This window comes from Perna viridis, chromosome 2, assembly GCF_037379345.1.
Source record: "Perna viridis isolate PV_CMFRI_1.1 ecotype Kerala chromosome 2, ASM3737934v1, whole genome shotgun sequence".
Lineage (NCBI taxonomy): Eukaryota > Metazoa > Mollusca > Bivalvia > Mytilida > Mytilidae > Perna > Perna viridis.
In genome coordinates this window covers 4,152,165-4,166,842 of record NC_142446.1, presented here as the reverse complement: position 1 = coordinate 4,166,842, position 14,678 = coordinate 4,152,165, and the positions used below count along the sequence as shown (strand labels likewise).

Genomic DNA, 14,678 nt, shown 5'->3' with positions numbered 1-14,678 from the left:
TCTGAGTGTGTGTGTGTCTGTGTAGATTTATGATGTACTACTTCAAAGTGCCATTCTTGGATCTGAGTGTATGTAGATTTATGACGTACTACTACAAAGTTCCATTCTTAGGTTCAGTGTGTGTAGATTTATGACGTATGAAGTTCCATTCTTAGGTCTGAGTGTGTATAGCTTTATTATGTACTACTACAAAGTTCCATTCTTAGGTCTGAGTGTGTGTGTGTGTGTAGCTTTATGACGTAGTTGTACAAAGTTCCATTCTTAGGTCTGAGTGTGTAGATTTATGACGTACTTGTATGAAGTTCCATTCTTAGGTCTGAGTGTGTATAGCTTTATTATGTACTGCTACAAAGTGCCATTCTTAGGTCTGAGTGTGTGTAGATTTATGACGTACTACTACAAAGTGCCATTCTTGGGTCTGAGTGTGTGTAGATTTATGAGGTACTACCACAAAGTGCCATTCTTGGGTCTGAGTTTGTGTAGATTTATGATGTACTACCACAAAGTTCCATTCTTGGGTCTGAGTGTGTGTAGATTTATGATGTACTACCACAAAGTTCCATTCTTGGGTCTGAGTGTGGGTAGATTTATGACGTACTACTACAAAGTGCCATTCTTGGGTCTGAGTGTGTGTAGATTTATGACGTACTTGTACAAAGTGCCATTCTAAGGTCTGAGTGTGTATAGATTTATGAGGTGCTACTACAAAGTTCCATTCTTGGGTCTGAGTGTGGGTAGATTTATGACGTACTACCACAAAGTTCCATTCTTGGGTCTGAGTGTGGGTAGATTTATGATGTACTACTACAAAGTGCCATTCTTGGGTCTGAATGTGTGTAGATTTATGATGTACTACCACAAAGTTCCATTCTTGGGTCTGAGTGTGTGTAGATTTATGATGTACTACCACAAAGTTCCATTCTTGGGTCTGAGTGTGGGTAAATTTATGATGTACTACCACAAAGTTCCATTCTTGGGTCTGAGTGTGGGTAGATTTATGATGTACTACCACAAAGTTCCATTCTTGGGTCTGAGTGTGGGTAGATTTATGATGTACTACTACAAAGTTCCATTCTTGGGTCTGAGTGTGTGTAGATTTATGATGTACTACCACAAAGTTCCATTCTTGGGTCTGAGTGTGTATAGCTTTATGCCATACTACTACAATGTTCCATTCCAACAAAGATCAGATAGCAATTGATTTTTGAATAATGGGCAAAAACAAGCATTTTTCTTCTTTCAAGACACTAGCATGAGTAAAAGTGTATGGATCTCTTTGTTGGTATTGAGTACAGGTGTTATGGACCAATCTGATAAGGCGTTAGGGGCCAAACACTTTCCTGGTTTCCAAGCAAATATTTATGGATCTTTATGAAATTATACTAGAATTTCCATACTAAAGGAAGGCAATGAAAGATTTGACAGGTTATTGTCCTAACCATTTAATTTAGGGACAAAATATGCATTTTATTAAACTAAATATATAAATTTCTTATTTATTAAGTGTAATTGCACATTCCATTGACCACTTATGATCTTTTAAAAAAAAGATTATACAGTATTAAACAGTTAGTGCTGTAAAGCATTTTATTCTTTATGGTAATGTTAAGACTTATAGCAATTTAATTTAAAAAAGCCAAATGTAGATCAAAACTTTGTACAATTTCAGAAAATATTTTTGAAAAGAAAACTAAGAATGGTTCATTGGTGTGGTATGCTAGTAACAATGGTGGGATTGGTTCTTGTTGGATGTTCTAGTGTATTTAAATCTAAACACACTGCTCAAGGATCTAAAACTTTACTCGGTAAGAATAATTATATAGTATAGTGGTTTTTCTCAGACAATGGTACTGCAGGCTGATTTAAAGAAGGTCTTAAAGTCTATGCAACAAAAATTAATAACTCTCCTTTTGAAAAGAAAAAAAAACAGGCTTTAAGACTCAAGGTTAAAATGCATTGATTAAATTTGTTATATATTTGCAGGCATAGTATTAATTCTTGCCAGCCAGATTGTCAGCGCTGGTCAGATGGTTGTAGAAGAAATGTTTCTGAAGAAGAGAAGTCTCCACCCTTTACAGGTAAACAGAATCATTTTATTTGTATTGAAAGATTATTTAAATGGGATCAAGTGTAATCCATCACTACAAAAAGACTTTAAACTCTTCTTTTGCTCATTACACACAATAAAGAATGTAAATATGTCATCAAGTTAATTGTACTTAACAATTGTAAGTCTGAGTCCTGAGCAATCACTAATAATTATTAAATTATACTAAATATTTGGACCAGCTTGGAAATGGAGCCTAAGATAAAAAGTCTAACCATGTATTAAATTTGTCTTTAGCCCCATTTTCAAGTTGTTTCAAATCAGGGTCCAAAATAAAAAAAAAAAACTTGTTTATTTCATTATTAAAAATCCAGCTTATGGTTTCCTTTCAATGCTGAGTGGAACCTTGTATTTATATTTGGGAACCAATAAGTCCACTTTGATAAATAATTGCCCCAAGTGTATTTAACCTCTGTGGTCATAATAAGCAGTGCCCCATGGAACATTTTATTCAAAATACCCTGAGTGGAGTGATAGGTTTCTTTTTTCAAACTAGCTTACAGTATTTATAGTTTCTAGTGTTGATATGGTTCCAAATATCTTAAGAAAGTGTTGATATTATCAGCATTAACACATATAATAAAGGCAGTTTTGAGGTGAAGATATATGACAGTGAGCCGGTATGTAATATTTTGTTAAGAGGTTATTCTGTTTATTGGCAGTGTCAAGGTTGATTTGACATAACATTATTATTGGATAGTGGCAATATTTTTAGTATCACAACAGCAGCCTGAGATAAAAAAAAAAAACATGCAGTAAGAACAATTGAAAGATGATCAAGTTGTCAAAAAATATCAATCAGCAGTATGTATAACTTTCTCTCGAAAAAAGAGTCCAATTGACATTCATATATAGTGTAAGTAAAATCTACAGTACGGATTAATATTCTTTATATTTGATTAATTTACTTCAACTTTATTCAGAAATTTTCTGACGGAGCCTGAAAGTGCAGGATATAATTTCATAATACGTAAACTATTTTCAAGAATCTTTCATTTATTGCTGTGGTAGATTTTCATAAAAGGAATGTAAAGAGTAAATATACATGTATTAGAATTCATGCTTGTTCTAGCTCATACCCTGTCAGTATCTTAATTAGTTTATTGCCATCAAGGCTGTTATGAATGAGGTTTTATTAATTGTCAATTTTCATTGACTCAGCTACTAATGCCACTTTGATTTATCTTTGTATTACAGGTTGTTGGAATGGAGGGAACTTTTGGTGCATTCTTTATGATTGCTGCAAGTATTGATCAAACATCTTTTACTTATAACAAACTTTATTTATTACCTCAGGGGCATTAAATTTCACTACTCTGTGCATGTATGTGTATACCCCTGTCCTATTTTTTTCATTGTATGAATCTCAGCCTCCCTTCATGGGAACAACTTGAAATTTGCTATGCTGCTTTACCATGGTAAGTTGTGCCATGTTTTAACTTTACCATGATGAGCTGTAAAATGTTTAAGCTTTACCATGATGGGTTATACAATGTTTAAGTTTTACCATGATGGGTTGTGCCATGTTAAGCTTTACCATGATGGGTTGTACCATGTTTAAGCTTTACCATGATGGGTTGTACAATGTTTAAGTTTTACCATGATGGGTTGTGCTATGTTAAGCTTTACCATGATGGATTGTTCAGTGTTTAAGCTTTACCATGATGGATTGTTCAGTGTTTAAGCTTTACCATGATGGGTTGTACAATCTTTAAGCTTTACCATGATGGGTTGCACCATGTTTAAGCTTTACCATGATGAGTTGTACAATGTTTAAGCTTGACCATGATGGGTTGTACAATCTTTAAGCTTTACCATGATGGGTTGTACCATGTTTAAGTTTTCTCATGATGGGTTGTACCATGTTTAAGTTTTACCATGAAGGGTTGTACCATGTTTAAGCTTTACCATGATGGGTTGTACAATGTTTCAGTTTTATCATGATAGGTTGTACCATGTTTAAGTTTTACCATGATGGGTTGTACCATGTTAACCATTACCATGATGGGTTGTACAATATTTGAGTTTTACCATGATGGGTTGTTCAGTGTTTAAGCTTTACTATGATGGGTTGTACAATGTTTCAGTTTTACCATGATAGGTTGTACAATCTTTAAGCTTTGTTGTAGCATGATAAAGCTTTACCGCAATGGGTAGTACAATGTTTAAGCTTTACCATGATGGGTTGTACCATGTTTAAGCTTTACCATGATGGGTTGTACAATGTTTAAGCTGTACAAAGATGGGCTGTACAATGTTTAAGTTTTATCATGATGGGTTGTACCATGTTTAAATTTTACCATGATGGGTTGTACAATGTTTAAGCTTGACCATGATGGGTTGTACAATGTTTAAACTGTACAAAGATGGGTTGTACCATGTTTAAGCTTTAACATGATGGGTTGTACCATGTTTAAGCTGTAAAAAGATGAGTTGTACAATGTTTAAGCTTTACCATGAAGGGTTGTTCAGTGTTTAAGCTTTACCATGATGGGTTGTACCATGTTTAAGCATTCCCATGATGGGTTGTACTATGCCTAAGCTTTTCAGCCTGATCTCACATCTTCCTGTTTATTCCAACACTTTAGTTACATTTTAGGAATTTCTGTAATTTGGTATGTTGCTTCTGCTGTATGGGATGTACTGTGTCTGAACTTTTTGGCTTGGTTGCCCATTCATTTCCTGTTTGCTGTATTGTTTTGCCAAAAAAATGACAACCCTTCATCGGAATGATATGAAGTTTTATTCAAAATTCATGGGAAAGCTTTCAAACTTGCCCTGAAGCTTCAGTATAAGATATTGATTTGTGACTGAGCTGTCCAATCGAACTCATGTTAAATGTTTCTTTAAGTTGTAGAGATGGTGGGGATATCAGTGTACCATGTACACATTTCTTCTTGCTATACCTCCTCTTCAAAGTAAGGTGGTATATATGTCTTTCTGTTGTTCTATCCAGTTGTTTGCCTTCCTCTAAACCATTTTCTTAATTTGTATGAAACTTTCAGAAAATAATAATTACTTAATGCTGCATATTGATTTATGATCTGAATGAATTTGGAGTGTTCTTAGCATGGACTTAGCCATTAACCTTGAATGATGGTAGAGGTATGTTCCTGCAACTCCTCCTTAAGTGCTTCTTGACTTTATTGAAATTTTAAACGAATGATTGGTATTTAGTGCCTTTGTGTTTTTCAACCGAAATAAATGGGACTTCCATTCGTAAAACAGACCAAATGATGGTACAATGTAGGGGATACCAATTTGGTATCTTACCACTCCTCCTAAACTGCATAATGAATTTTACGAAACATTTAAGAAATAATTATTAGAAGTTCCCATGGTGCACTTTATCTTTTATTTTCAATCTGAATGATCTTAACATTTCATGAATTTTCACTTCTACTTTGCATGTGACTCCACTGTGACACCCATTATGCACACTTACGTGATGCTTTTGTGCATCTGTTTTAGGTTCATATTGAATCTTTCTGATCAAAGGAAATTTTGGAAAGTATATGTGTGCCATTGGGTGCAGTAATTCTACTTTTGTATTATTGTGACCATAATATTTTCAATAAAGCACTTTTTTCAGGCAGTTTTACCTGTGATGTATTTTGTGCCAGGCTCAGATGTGAATAACAGTTATGAAAACAGTATAGATGCTTTGTATCAAATAGGCAATGAACCCAGACTTTTAGTCTTCTGTTTACTATATCTGTCCTCTATTGCATTCTACAACTATTTTGGCTTAGCTGTTACTAAGTCTCTAACAGGTGCAGTATGATTCTCATCTAACTGTCACTATTAATGTCTAACAGATTTTCACCCATTTTGCTGTTACACAAATTTGATACCCAACCTGGAAATTATGGTACTGAATTTTACTTTTGATAATCATGATTTTTTTCATATGAAAGAATTTTTTTTTGGGGTTATTAATGGTTATTTATTAACCAACTACCCAAAATATGTTAAAATATGCCCAAAACTGACCAATTAATATGAATTCAAACCGGGCATCTATACAGGGCCGATATAAAAAAAAGGGGGCCAATACAGCATCATAACTTCCGGTCATTTTGAGTTATAATTGGATTTCATGAACTTTGATCACCAGGACTAAAAGCTGCAGAAACACCAAAAAATCATCCATTTTATACAAAAAGGATACCATATAGCGGGTTATTTTCGTGGGGCTAATTTTTGGCGATTTTGATGGCCAAACGTCTGGAAGATGTTTTCGTGGTTTTTTTTTGCAGTCTGAAGAGGTGTGACAAAATATTTCAGCGGGTGAAGTCCTATGTTTGCGTAATTTTTACCATTGTTTCATAGATATTAAGAGTCAAAACATGACAATTTTTCCCTTACAATAAAGCTTTTTATAGGACACCCTGAATGGATTGTAATGTTGAAACTAAAGTTGTAAGAAGTACAATATTTTATTAATTAGAAGATGATCATACATGCAAATAAAACACATAAAATATATTATTTAATCCAGTTAAAATTTCATGTTTGTTCATTTCGAATGAACAAATGAAAACTTTTTCTTTTCACTTCTTATATTTACTCATTAAATTCATTAATCTTTTTACTGTTAATACCGGAAATTAAAAGGAAAGTTTCTCTGTAAAGTACTGAAGTATCGTATTAAGAAATGACCATTATGTAGGCGTAAAATTTTGCAGGTTTTATTTTTGCAGTTGTTGCCGATCCGTGAAAATAAGCGAAAATAACCTGCTATGCGGTATTTTAGACTGATTAATGCAAATAAACCTACATGTTCTTGATAAAACATGAAAACAACTGTTCTACAAATCATCTAGTTGCGTTGGTTAATAAAATTGCCAATAAGTATGTAATTTCACATTGGCCCTGTTACAGGTTTCGGTCAATTGTATTGGCCTCGACAGCTGTATTGGCCCTCGGCGATGCCTCAGGACCAATATGACAGACCTCAAACCTGTAACAGGGCCAATATGAAAATACATATTTATTAACATCATCCTTTCAAATGTATAAATAGAAGGCTTTGAAAGCATTTTTTTTACATACTACACACAAAAATATTACATTATTTAATAGATATGGTTAGTAGCAAATGTACTTTATAAAACGTTGATATTGCTTAAAATGTTGATTAATTGAAATATCAATCTTTTACACTTGAACCCTTTATAACATGTATACTGCCTGTGATACTTTTCACTGTCTTTTTTTAGTCATGGATTTTTGTAGAAGATGTATTTTACATTGAGGAAAGCCTTCTAATGTATATTTGAAGCATTTTAGGCCACAGTTTTTTTTATTTGTTTACGGATCCACTGACCCGATTTTTTCAGTTCGGAGAAAAAATAATTGCAATTTCAGTTTTCAAATTATTAATTTTACTGCCATTGACAACAAAAAAAAATTGGCAAGTCTTAAATTGTAACCTCTATTTTAAAAAAATAAAGTTACGGAAAATGCCTGCTTCTAGTTTTGATCATTCAACAACTTGACAAAGCAAAGTCATTGGGAAGATCGAGTGAGATTCTGCATAAATTTTACTTCTTCATTACAATTCAATATTCAATATTTTTATTTGTTCTAATACATTTACAGTAAATGGTCAAACACAAATAATGGAAACAAAGTATGTAATTTCTGACAACAACAACAAAGGGAAAGGAAAGATATAAAGTTTGATTAATGTACGAACTTATGCGGTTGTGACTCAATTGTGCCAAAAAGAAAAAAAAAGGGTTTTTGTAGTTTGAGAAACAAGGTAACACTGGCTAAAGATGATAAAATCACAATACCTTTAATTGGAAGGAATATAAACAGTTCCTGTAAATAATTTAAGAATTTAAAAACCTTGTGTGTTTGCTTTTATTTTCTACAGGAAGTAGATAAATAAATGGGAGATAATTGGCGGGAAAATCAAAGCTATGAAGTTATTTCATGCAACAGAGCTTATAAAACAATTGAGAAAATTCAGATAAAACTTAAATTGTTGTCTTCTTCTCTTTCCGTTTTACAATCCATAATTATTGAAATTTTACAAACAATCTTTAAATCACAGGATAATTACTAGTCTTTAATGTATTTTTTTAGATTAAAAAAAACACGTCAATTTAATATTTTTAAAAGTTTTTTTTTAAAAAGGTTATGTAGTCTCTCAGTGTAATTGTTATTGTTTTTTCTTTTTCACTTAATGAAATCGGTCTGCATACTCAAATTTTTGTCCCTGAATTCTTTCTGTACTTAGTAGGTATTTTTTATATTGACATTTCACTCAGCCCTGCTGGAACACTACATGTTTTTGACTACTGGTAACCCTGTTTTAAAACTGGAATTTCCACTTTGATTATAACTTAACTTTTTAGTCACATTTTACGGCCTTTATTTTAACCTAACTATATCATACTTTAAGGAAGACTTGAAATACCAAAAAATAGAGGAAATTAACATTGTTTAAGTATTGTTCATTGAATTTATATGACACTTAAAATACTGGAATGAGAATTTGTTTATGAATGATGTGCAGGTACATAGAGTAGATTGGAATCCCACTTCTAAACTATGTCAGGTTAGATAATGGAATCTTTAAAAATCAAAAAATGTTTTTATAAAAGTAGAAGATATGTATTTTTGCCTTTTATTTCTTATTTTTTTCTGACGACCGACCGCAATTCATCCTGTCAAAAATCCATAAACCAACAAATTAAAAATCTGTGGCCTTAGCATAGATAAATGTACTAAAAATAATTTCTATGAATGAGGATATTTGTATGTATCATAGCCATTATTTCTGTATATGTTCGTTTGTTTGAATTACTGATGTTAAAAGAAAACCTGAAAGTCTACCTCATTACTCCTGAAAAAAAAAAACTTGTCAAATAGAAAACTGTGATACATTTATGTTTAATGATTCTTTGCATTTTCAGCTGTTCACAGGACATTGATCGATGCCTGCAGAACTATTCTGGTCTGGGTTGTAGATCTTCTTATCTTCTATGCTTTTGATAAGGTAAACAAACAATAGCTTTTTTCCACTCTGGTTATCTGTGGAGGCGGTAGTTTCTTTAACTTGAAGTAGGTCTGTACAATGACCTGCCACCCAAATGACTTATCTTAATATTCCCAGGAAAGGATCAGAAATTTGGATATGTTGATTACAAATTGCAAATATTTTACTTTGATAAGAGTTGAGCCCTTTGAAAAAGGGAAACTATCAAAATTAAAGGTTTCTGAAGTCATGAGGAAATAAACATTCTGCCATGTATAATATTGAAATATTTTTTTTTATTTTCAGAATTTTGGTGAACCATTTGACAAAGACTATGGGTTACTGCAAGGTGGGACTTTAGTTTTTAGATAACATTTAACCAAAACTTTTTAACTTAATGACTGTCTAGGTTTTCTTACCTAATTTATGATACAGAATGGGCAAGTTTACATTAACTGGCCTGTCTTTACAGCAAGATGTATTATGGTATTGTTGTCCTTCTGTACATCTCTGTCATTCACAATTCAGACAAGAACTGGTAAAAGCTTCCAGCAATTTGCATTAAACTTTGGTGAATTGTTGATTTTACATTTTATATTGATGTAAGCTGCTTTTTGATTACTGATATTGTGATTTTCGGATTTTACATTTCCGACTTCGGGAATTTCTTCATATACCAATAAGAAATGGGCGATAGCCTGTTAGGACAAAAACTAAAACACTTTTCCTGCAATTAATATGATTTTTTATTTTTATAAATTCAATGTATTCCATTTTCGAGTTTTGGGACTACATTCATCAAACTAGAAAAATTGTGAGTAAAGCTTGCATGTTGATACCCCTATTCCACTCCCTAGAAACCATATAGGAAACCCCAAAAGTTATTCAGATGGAAAAACAAAATAGGAGGTGCATGATGGCATCATGTGATAAAGAATGTTTGAAAATTTTATTCATTCCATTCAGTAGTTTGAGAGGAGTTGTGGATTAGAACAGACAGCATGATCACTATAACCAAATTACTATGGTTAATTGTTTATATTTTACTTTTTTATGTTAGCATCATTTTGATTTTTTATGAATATCTGATTTTACATTTCCAAGATTTATGGGACCATTTCATGAAAAATGGTTGATTCCTATTTTGGACAATCAGTCAAATGATTGTGCAGATCTTTATATATATTTGATTTTTTTTCTTTGAAATTGTGCACAGAATTGTTAGATTTTCTATTTTCTAGTTATTATACTTTATTCATAAAAACGGGGATTTCCCATAATTGCAAAATTTCTCCTAGTAATTTTCATTAAACATTGATGAATTACTTATCTTCGTTATTATAAGGTCATTCTTTATCGTGTAAAATTAAATGATTTTTATGATCAGCCTTATGAAAGTTGTGATTATAAAAGACTCTAGTTAGGAGTAATGCCCTTGAATGGTGAAAAATAGTAATTTTTGCAGTTTTTGGCTTATACATGTACTTTACGAACTCTAGCAGATAAGCAAAATGTTTCAATTGATGGAATATTCCTTATTCCTGTCATCAAATTTCAAAAGGCAAAGAGATGAGTACCAGAAAAACAATGAAAGCCCTCTTTGGCCTCTAGGTTTTTTTTTACTTTTAAGCTTTTGAAAATAGGACTTTGTTCAGGCTGAAGTTTTATTCAATATTTTAATTCTTATCTTATCTCTTCCCAAAAATTGAAAAATCAAATGCCTGCTGCCTTGGATCATGCCTTTCAGATTAATTTTGCCTTTAATTAAAGTTTCATATAAGAAATTTTGACAACAATGGAAGATTTAAATGTCCTTACTGAGAGAGAATCATCCAAAATGTGTTACTCTAATTAGTAAAACTTTACTCATCTTGATGGACAAAAGAAAATTAAAAACTATGCCAGGAATCCCAAGCATCTACTGACCATTATGGTAACATATGAATTTTTGTGTCTGACAGAATCATATCATTTATTAAGCAATTGTCTAAACCATAATATTTTCATATTAACTAAACAAACATGAGCAGAAATAGTTTAACATTTGATGTTAAACCAGTACACAAGATATGTTCATTACTATAAGATGTACTTTTTTCTATTGTTCCAGTGGATGGATTCTTATTCCTTTTAATTGGTACAGCTCTATATAATGAACTGGTTGAGGTTCCTTGCATTACATGTCTTAGAAAACCAGTTGAGGTACAAGACGTGATACAATCTGGTCATCATGGTAATATTCAGCATGGTAGTGATTCAGATGAGGAAACTAGGCCACTGATGCAGAATAAATGATCAAGTAGTTAATTACAACCATCACTTTAAACCTGTCTTTCAACATTTAACATGCTCAACTACATGTACTTGAAAAAGAGAAAAAAACTGGAACCACTTTTTAGCTCACCTTGCCAAAGACCATGTGAGCTATTACTGTCACTTGGCATCTGTTGTCGTTTTTTTTTTTCTTCAAAACTCTTCTCCTCAGACACAACTTGACCAACTGGAACCAGACTTGGTATGACTTGTTAGAGTTATTAACCTTGAAAGGCCAAATATTATGTTTTTAGCAGTTTTCAGCCAATATTTTTAAAACTATAATACTATAATAGATAGAATGAAATGATCCTTATAAGTCTTACTGAAGTCTTCATTGAGTAAAAATTGTCAAACATCTCCTTGTTAGAGTTTTTGCCCTTGACTAAAAGACAAACATATAACCAGGTGAATGATTCAGGCTCCTAGGAGCCTCTTGTTTTTAGAAAGGATGAGTAGACATTTCTCTAAAAGTGGCTTGTTTTTAAATTTCAACCTCTTTGAACCTATAGTGTCAAATGATTTGAAAACTTTTCTGATTGTTGACAGATATATCTCTTTCTCTAATTTGCCTAATGTTGAGGATGCTTCTTTGACAGCTGGTAGTTGCCTTATTATATTAACAGCTGCCTTTGAAGTATGTATTGATAAGTATGTGGTACATGTAATTCATTGTAAAACGTATCTAAATTATGTTTTTGTAAATAAATATTGAGAACTTCAGAAGTCTTTACACCCGTCCAAAGGAATGGTTTTAATAGGCCTGTCAATTTTTGACAGCTATCCGCCTTCAACACTTCGTACAATAACTCCAGAATTCTATAAGCCATTTGAATATAACTTTGGTCAATTGTTATATTGATAAAAGAAAGCTCCCAATAACATACATTAATTTTGAACATTTAGTTCTTGAGTAATAGGACTTTTTGTATTAAAAAGGGGTGTTTTTTTCTGTTTTCGCACTCTAACTGAAAAATGCTTTCAGCAAATGCCATAAAACTAAGGATTTATTGTATTCATGGTCACAGGCATACCTGTTAACTTTCTGGACCTGCCTTGCAGGATATCTCCTGCAAATCATTTCCAAATTGCAGGAGATTTCGCATGATGAAATTTTCAGCAAATATTTTGTATATATCACATGTGGATATACAGTCAGTATTTGTATGAGTTGTTTTAACCAGAAATCCCCAAAGCAAACCCTGTTAAAAAAAATTCTCTAAATGAAATAAAAATTAATGTCTTGAGAAAGGATCCTTTTTGTTTGCTATAAATTTTTGATTTTTGGCACTTTTTAATAATTGAAGAACCTTAGTGAGCCCGCTGGCATACCCCACACGTCCCCATGTTGGATACTCAAGTAAATTTGTTCGTAAGAGAAATACATGTAGAAGGACCCCTATAAAAAAAGGAATAAGAGTGTTTTTTAGGCTTTAAACCTTATCTTCTAACTAAATTCTGTTACACAGAATGGTAGTTTCAAATTCAAGACTGTGATTTCTTTGAGTGCACTTGACCTACAACTTATCACAGTGAACTTATATACCGAAAATCATATCATAATCTGCAAGTGTTTAGAAAGAAAATCCAAAAATTGGTTATTTCTTTGAAATTTGCTAAGTTCAAGGCGCGTAATTTTGGTAAAAATCATCAGAGTGGAATGAAACGTAAAGTTGACTGTAACTTATCATAGTGAATTTTTATACCAAAAATCATGTCAATATCTGTAATCATTTAGAAAAAAAGTCAGGAAAACTGTTATTTCTGTGAATTTGGCTATGTTCAAGAGTAATCAAGGGAACCAAGGTTACAGCGGTAATCAAAAGAATGTAATCCAGAGACAAAGACCAGACACAGAAAACAGACATACACAACAAAGAACATAAAGCAACTAAAATCATACATACAAAGCAACAAAAGCAAATGAGCAACTCAGACTACACCAAAAACTGGGAGCATGGACCAGGTCACCGGTAGGGTAAGCGTCCTCTGCTTTTCTAGAAACACCCGCTGAGTTGCTCATAAAAAGTCAAGTCCGGGGTAGACAAATGAGGAAAGGAAAACTATGACCCGTTGAATAAATCAGTTTTCATGACGCAGATGGATACAACATAAGGATCCACGAGTTCATGATGACGACCATAAAACCTCTGTAGTGATGACTTCAATCTTGTAGCAACATAACCCTGTTCCAGAAGCCTATTTGTTAGGGTTCTAGCACGATGCACGTAATTTCGGTAATAATCATCAGAACAGAATGAAACATTAAGCTGACCTGTAACTTGTCATGGTGAATTTATATACCAAAAATCATGTCAATATCTGCAAGTGTTTAGAAAAAAAGTCAGGAAAACTGTTAGTTCTGTGAATTTGGCTAAGTTCAAGGCCTGTACTTTCGATAAAAATCAACAGAGTAGAACGAAAATTTAACTTGACCTGTAACTTATCATGGTGAATTTATATAACAAAAATTATGTCAATATCTGCAAGTGTTTAGAAAAATAGTCCAGAAAACTGAAGATGGACTGATGGATGGATGGGTCAAAAACATTATACCTTTCTCAACTTCATTGCACGGGGTATAAAAATGCAGATGTTTTTTTGTCTTTTTTTCTGATTTCACGCTTTGATAAAATACTTTAAGCAAATGTCACTTAACTTCAAGATATTCTTTGTATCCATGACCATTGGTTCCTTTTAATTTTCTATAAAACTTCTACTTCACGTTTTTGACTCCCAAGAGCCTGAATCACTCACCTGGTTGAATTTTGCCTTTCAAAGGCAATTAATATAACAAGAACCTGTCCAAAAAATTTGAATCAAGAAGAATTCAGTAGGACTTATCATAAGGATCATTTCAGCAATTGAAAGTTTCTATCTATCATAGTTGTTCTATTTTTAGAAATGGCTGCCATATTTTTAGACAGATCAAAAATCCCCACATCATTTCTATTGCAAAATGTCCTACCGAACATTCATACTAAATTCCGATCAAATTGGTAGAGTAATGTCAGAGAAGAAGATTTTTTAAATTAAAAACATTTAAAAGAGCAAAAAAAAAAATGTCAAAATAGGGCAATAACTCCAAAATGGCTTACCAGATGAAATAAAAATTACACTGAAGATAGATCTCATCATGCTGAACACTTTTACTCTATGTAAGAACTTGGCTTAACCTAAAGGTTTTAAAGATATATGCACTTAAGTTCTGTCTGACCCCTATGCTCTATTTTTAGTAACTGTGCCATGTTTTTCGATTGATCAAAA

The 14,678-nt window shown here is 32.5% G+C and overlaps 1 protein-coding gene across 3 annotated transcripts in view; it reads left to right on the top strand.

Moving 5' to 3' along the window:
• LOC148623348 (solute carrier family 35 member F6-like) overlaps positions 1-12,137 on the top strand; it is a 37,046-nt gene extending 24,909 nt beyond the window's left edge. For 2 of the 3 annotated variants that reach the window (XM_088565147.1, XM_088565148.1), the window contains exons 7-13: positions 1,670-1,805; positions 1,984-2,078; positions 3,305-3,353; positions 5,704-5,880; positions 9,037-9,119; positions 9,405-9,447; positions 11,209-12,137. In XM_088565147.1, the coding sequence (XP_088421273.1) occupies positions 1,670-1,805; positions 1,984-2,078; positions 3,305-3,353; positions 5,704-5,880; positions 9,037-9,119; positions 9,405-9,447; positions 11,209-11,393 (768 nt within the window). In that variant the 3' untranslated portion in view covers positions 11,394-12,137. Of the gene's footprint in view, positions 1-1,669; positions 1,806-1,983; positions 2,079-3,304; positions 3,354-5,703; positions 5,881-7,711; positions 7,875-9,036; positions 9,120-9,404; positions 9,448-11,208 lie in introns of those variants that run through there. The other variant, XR_015919418.1, reaches the window with a different exon arrangement.
• The last annotated feature ends 2,541 nt before the right edge of the window (positions 12,138-14,678 follow it).